Source organism: Triticum aestivum, chromosome 6D, assembly GCF_018294505.1.
Source record: "Triticum aestivum cultivar Chinese Spring chromosome 6D, IWGSC CS RefSeq v2.1, whole genome shotgun sequence".
Taxonomy (NCBI): Eukaryota; Viridiplantae; Streptophyta; class Magnoliopsida; order Poales; family Poaceae; genus Triticum; species Triticum aestivum.
Window position 1 is genome coordinate 494,754,266 of NC_057811.1, and position 6,834 is coordinate 494,761,099.

The following is a 6,834-nucleotide window of genomic DNA, read 5'->3' on the forward strand; positions in this document are numbered from 1 at the left end:
TAGTGATTTCGGGTTTATGAGCCATAACCTTTTTTCGGCTTTTCTATCTTGTGGACGGAGATGAGCTTTTCCGTGTGTGTTTGTATGGGCAGCCCCTGGTATTTTTTTCTATTTCAGGCTAGACTTGTTATTTCTTTTGAATTTTCCTTGTGGTTAGGATAGCCTCGTTATTGTTGTTCAATGCACTAGGTCTCATTTTTTGCTTTTATTATGCCTTTTTTCTTGGGTAACTGTTATTTTTTAGGAGGTGCTTTCTCATTGCTTGAATTTTGTAGTTCTTTTTTTATTTCCTAAAAAAAACTTCCTTTTCCGTTAAAATAAAATTGCTTGATTTTTTATTCCCGTGTTTTCGGCGAGGTGTGCACTATTGAAACAGCACTGCCACAAGTAGACTCATGTTCGAAAATTCCGATTACAATTGATCACCGCGATACTCCTGCGGGTATCAGCAACATAGGGGTGATAGCGCTCCTCCTTGACCCCATCATTGATGGCTTTCATATAGATGGCATCGCTTCTCGGCAGCATTATGTTTCGTCAAGGGCACAACGTGTCATCTAGTTAAATGAAGGATTGGCCATTACACTATCATGGTAGATTTGCTGCAACACCCCTCTGTAGCGGTCGATGTCGAGGGTGATGTTCTGGCCGTTGAGGAAGATCGCCCACGTCATACCATACCCCTGCCTGTGTATGGAGGCAATGTCGGTGAAGACGGCGTGGTCCCTCGGGTATATGTACTTGAGCGTCGTCTCCTCGGCGGTCGGCTCGTACTGGACATACCGGAGCCCCATGTCAGCCGACGGCGCACCAAATGCAGCATTGGCCCCCCAGCTCATGTCGCCCCACGGGACGACCTGCACCAACGTCGCGTTGCGCGGGAGGAACACCAGGTTGGTGAGCCCCGCACCATGCACACCAACCATCACATCGCATGAGTTCACAACCTCTGCGAACCGGGCCATGTCGCTCATGGCCTCCGGGGCCCCCAACACCACCTCAAAACCGATATCTGTGGCAGCTGCGATGGCCTCCGCCTCATTCGCGAATGCCCTCGACTTGCGGCGCAACACCATGAGGAGACGAGGCCTGTCGCCGGCGGTCCTGTTTACAGGGGTCGCCCATTCACGCTTCAGCGAGTAGACCGACCGGAGAAAGTTCCGGAAGTCCGTCATCGTGTAGCCCTTGCGGGAGAGAGCAGGTATGATCCCCATCTCCTTATGGCTCTCGGTGCCGACGTGCACCGACGGGAAGCAACGCACCTTGTCGTCGGCGTCAAAGTCGATGACCGGGTACATGGAGAGCGCGGTGAGGATGTCTTGGAACTTGTCAACCCACTTGTGGTTGTAGTCGGTGACCACAAGCTGGACGCGACCATCGTACTCCCGCACGGTGTTGAAGAGAGGGATGAGACCGTCGGTCATGGCGTGAAAAAAGTTGTTGAGGAAGCCGCCGGTGGAGAAGACCACCGCGGGGACGTCGTGTGTCACCGTGCACCGTGGCGCATCCAGCCCGCTCCAGCGGATGGTCACCTCCCGGATAGCTTGCATCGTTCCTTCCTCCGACTTGCGCGGGTACGGGTGGATCTTCACTGTTCCATTCTCTGGCCGGTAGCTATCATCAGACGCCGAGACCACGTACACGGTGGCGGATTTGCCATGCATACGGACGTCACCTTGCATGGTACATATGTCCATGCGTTCACTGCTGAAGTCGCACACTGACTTGCTTCTTGGTGCTGCCACATCTGTATCATGCACAAAAGAGTTACTCCCTTTATTCATAAATATAAGATGTTTTGGATATTTTGATATGGACTATTTACGTACTGAAATGATTCAATAACAATTAAAATACCACTATATACATCTGGATCAGAAAAAGAGGTAGAACATCTTATATTTGTGAGTCTAGGGAGTATTTATTAGTACTTGTTAGAAACTTCTCTTAGGTTTTCTTTTTGCACTCTTATGAAACTTTCAATTGTCGTTGGATTATTCCATCATGGGTAGCCCTTTATTATATACTCTATTAGTCATCAATTCGTGCATGGGTTCATACATGTATTGTGATAAATATATATGGTTACTATTAGAGGTAGTGTTTTGGAGGTGAATTGTAAAAACAATTAATATTTAGAAAATTTAGTTAGAACTTTTGTAATGAACATGTTCAGGCCTTATACATGTTTATACTTTTCATGAACAAAAGAAAGATGTTGTGGTCTGGGCAAAACAGAAGGTTCTAAACAGAGGCTACTTTTTAATGTGAAATATCTTCACCTACTTCACAACATATGTTTTCTCTTGGTAAACATCTACATTGTTAAAATAGACAGTCATGTTTGTTTAGAAAAAAAAATCATTTTTCTTTCACCATTTTTGCATCTTTCTTATTTACTGTTAGCCCGAGATGTTGTAGTGTGTGCTCTGAAAAAAATATCTGAATTATTATCATACTAATTTCATATGGGAACTCAATATATAGGGGATAAGTCCCCATCTTTATCTCTCTGAAGTTTTTGTATTACACATTGGGTAATTTTTTTGCATGGTCATATTATTGTATTTATTTCCGCACAACAATTTTTTGTTGTGAACCAACATGTGGTTGGATGGCTAGGAGGACAGTGGTATCCCTAGCCCACCATGGTCCAAGTCCTGGTGCTCGCATTTTCCTGGATTTATTTCAGGATTTTCGGGGATGCGCGTTCAGTGGGGGGAGACATTCCCTCATAGCGATGAGTGTATGTGTGTATATATGAGCGCTTGCATCTGCACCGATGTCAAAAAAACATTTTTTTATTTTATCTATTTAGTGATGTTACTTCATATATATCTTTCCATGCTAGTTCATAAAAAAATAGTATATAACGGAATCTTGTGTCACTATTTCCCATTTATTTGCAAATATGTCGGTCTACAAATCGACCTGGCTGAAACATTACATACTTGTGTGGGTTCTATTAACCTCAGTTTTTTTTACTATTGACCATGCATGAAGCATGTGCCATCTACGTGTCCACATGTGAGCACTTTTTTCTTAATTACTGTTTGGCCGATTTCTTTTAACTATATGTGCTCCGAATTATATGAAATCTAAAGATCGGGCTAATGGAATCTATGGTTTATGGATATCGGTGAAAGAGAGGAATGAGGTAGAGATTCTGCTTGCTTAGTAGATGCATTAGTCTATGATAGGATTCTACTTTGCGAGGTACATATGTTAATACAAAATGGCTAATCGGCTACAAACTCTAAACTGGCAACGTGCAAGCGAATGGTTGCATATGTTAATACAAAATGTAAAGACGTGGAGATCCAGGGCTGGCAAAACATAGAACCACGCACAAATATACTCTATCTCACATCTAGTCTTAGTCTTCGAATTCAAATTGTTTGGTTATTTATGGCATGTTTCTACGATTAACATGGTGGCTCTAAAGATGCCTCTAATTAGTACCTAGGAGTAATTTCTATGATATGTTGGTACTGTACAACTAACGTAAAGTCTATTAGTTGTATTAGTTTGTTCGCTACCAAATTCTAGTATTGCCAACAATTACATGTTTTCTCGTTGCCACCAAAGAGCCACAACCTAATTATGAACTATGAAGAGATGCAAATGCCCAGTGTTTGCATATGCAGTATAAAACTTGGTACGTACCTGATTTTATCGAAGAACCGTCTAATCCCGCCTTCATGGCTAGGTGCCCCTTTTCGTTTTGGAGATCTGCAACAGATTACAATATATTCAATTTAGTCAGACTTGACTTTCGGACAAACTGACTGAAACTGTGTATTCTGCGGAGAACAAGTAGTTATTTACCTCTGTTCGCATCAAGGATGTCGCCGGGTGTCTCGCCGGTTGATGCCGGAGAAGGCGGTGCTTCGACGACGGGAACAGAATTAAATGAAGGATTGGCCATTACACTATCATGGTAGATTTGCTGCAACACCCCTCTGTAGCGGTCGATGTCGAGGGTGATATTCTGGCCGTTGAGGAAGATCGCCCACGTCATACCATACCCCTGCCTGTGTATGGAGGCAATGTCGGTGAAGACGGCGTGGTCCCTCGGGTATATGTACTTGAGCGTCGTCTCCTCGGCGGTCGGCTCGTACTGGACGTACCGGAGCCCCATGTCAGCCGACGGCGCACCAAAGGCAGCATTGGCCCCCCAGCTCATGTCGCCCCACGGGACAACCTGCACCAACGTCGCGTTGCGCGGGAGGAACACCAGGTTGGTGAGCCCTGCACCATGCACACCCACCATCACGTCGCACGAGTTCACAACCTCTGCGAACCGGGCCATGTCGCCCATGGCCTCCGGGGCCCCCAACACCACCTCAAAACCGATATCTGTGGCAGCTGCGACGGCCTCCGCCTCATTCGCGAATGCCCTCGACTTGCGGCGCAACACCATGAGGAGACGAGGCCTGTCGCCGGCGGTCCTGTTTACAGGGGTCGCCCATTCACGCTTTAGCGAGTAGACCGACCGGAGAAAGTTCCGGAAGTCCGTCATCGTGTAGCCCTTGCGGGAGAAAGCAGGGATGATCCCCATCTCCTTATGGCTCTCGGTGCCGACGTGCACCGACGGGAAGCAACGCACCTTGTTGTCGGCGTCAAAGTCGATGACCGGGTACATGGAGAGCGCGGCGAGGATGTCTTGGAACTTGTCAACCCACTTGTGGTTGTAGTCAGTGACCACAAGCTGGACGCGACCATCGTACTCCCGCACGGTGTTGAAGAGAGGGATGAGACCGTCGGTCATGGCGTGAAAAAAGTTGTTGAGGAAGCCGCCGGTGGAGAAGACCACCGCGGGGACGTCGTGTGTCACCGTGCACCGTGGCGCATCCAGCCCGCTCCAGCGGATGCTCACCTCCCGGATAGCTTGCATCGTTCCTTCCTCCGACTTGCGCGGGTACGGGTGGATCTTCACTGTTCCATTCTCTGGCCGGTAGCTATCATCAGACGCCGAGACCACGTACACGGTGGCGGATTTGCCATGCATACGGACGTCACCTTGCATGGCACATATGTCCATGCGTTCACTGCTGAAGTCGCACACTGACTTGCTTCTTGGTGCTGCCACATCTGTATCTATAAGATGCACAAAAGAGTTATTAATTACGTGTAGTAGAAAGAAACTTCTTTTTAGTTTTTATCTTGCCACTCTTAGAGAGATCTCAATTGCCCTTGGATTACTCCATTGGTAGTGTAAAACTAACACAATGTCTGTTAGCATTAGTTTGCTTAGGCAGATTTAACAACCGTCCTGCCGTGAAAAGGTAACTAATTACCTTGTCGACGGGCGATGTCGCCTTGGCTTTTGTTCGCACTGATGACGTCGCCGGGCGTCTCGTCGCGTGATGCCGGAGAAGGGGGTGCATCAACGGCCGCGCCGGGCGTCTGGTCGCTTGTTGCGGGAGAAGGTGGTGCATCGACGGCCTCGCCGAGCGTCTGCTCGCTTGATGCGGGAGAAGGTGGTGCATGGCCGACCAAATCCGAATTAAATGAAGGATCTGCCACATGGTCATATACTTATTGTTAGCGCCAAATCGATGAATTCATCAGAGAACGATCAAGCTCATGGGCAGTATACATACTCGTGCTCCCCTACACCCTTCGTGAACGGTAAATTCAAAACAAAATTAAAAAAACCCGAAACTTTTGAACATCAAACATGATCAAATATTTGATGTTCTTGCAAAGTTTCAGCCACAAATAACATCCGAGGCGCCCTAAAAAAATCGCTGCTCAAAAGTGCACGTATAGTTTGAACAATGATTTTGTTTTTTTATGTGGACCCCTCGAATGTTATTTCTGGCTGAAACTTCGCAAGAACATCAAATGTTTGATCATGTTTGATGTCCTAAAGTTTTGGAATTTTTTGATTTTATATCTTTTTTTCAAATTTACTGTTCATGATGGCGCATGGGCGCCCGGGAGGTATCACACCTCTCTTCATACTATGGGCAAAGAGTTTGAGTAATGATTTTTTCGGACGATGGATCGAAGATGATGGTGCACACGTATAGATCAGATGAACACACGAAACCTAAAGAATTGTTGCTTGTAATTGAGGGGACTTACAAAGAGTTGTTGCTTGTAATTGAAGAACCCGCGGCATGTGATCGGAGTAGAGCACGACGAAGACAAGGACAGGAAGCAAAAGCCACACGAGAGCCCTTGCTACTGCCCTGCCCACAAGCTTCTTACCACTCTCCTTCCTCATGGCCTTCTTCATCTTGTACACTGGCTTGTTCACTTAGCTCCAGTGAACAATGGTGGACACTGATCCTCACAGACTTGGGAGCTAGCTAGTAGGAGTGAGTATATGTGTGCATGGGATTTAGTACTCTACTACTGTAGTACAAGTGAAGCGTGCTGATGCGATCTCCTTCCTGAACGGGCTTCTCATGCTAATCCAGACTGGGTCTCTAGTCTTTTAGTTGACTTCGACGTCGAGGCTCATAATGGCACAACTGCGCTAATCGAGCATACTATACTGCCATTAGCATATATGTCTAGTATATACGCTACTCCTATACTGTCTCTCTCTCTCTCTCCATCCATTTGTACAGGGGTCTATACTCTAGAGTGGGTCTTAAGTCTTTGAGTTGACCTCGACCTCGAGTGTCTTAATGGCACCATCGTGCTAATCGAGCATACTGGCATTAGCATATACTCCCTCGGTTCCTTTGAACAAGTCGTAAATTCTTTGTCATTTCCCCAAGGAGAGGACTGGAACGTGGAATCTTTCATGTATTGCCCATGAAAATCAGATCTCCCGTTACACATTAATCTCTCGTGTCCTCGGCTGCCTCTTCGGTT

General features: G+C 46.6%; 1 protein-coding gene across 1 annotated transcript; it reads right to left on the reverse strand.

Annotated features, from left to right (window-relative positions):
- Window positions 1–442: 442 nt before the first annotated feature.
- On the reverse strand, window positions 443–6,353 carry LOC123142835 (uncharacterized). The gene is made up of 5 exons (XM_044561568.1): window positions 6,094–6,353; window positions 5,301–5,522; window positions 3,829–5,100; window positions 3,667–3,732; window positions 443–1,747 (listed from the first exon to the last, which is right to left on the reverse strand). The coding sequence occupies exons 1-5, from the start codon at window positions 6,245–6,247 to the stop codon at window positions 558–560; spliced, it is 2,904 nt and encodes a 967-aa protein (XP_044417503.1). The 5' UTR covers window positions 6,248–6,353; the 3' UTR covers window positions 443–557.
- Between the last annotated feature and the right edge of the window lie 481 nt (window positions 6,354–6,834).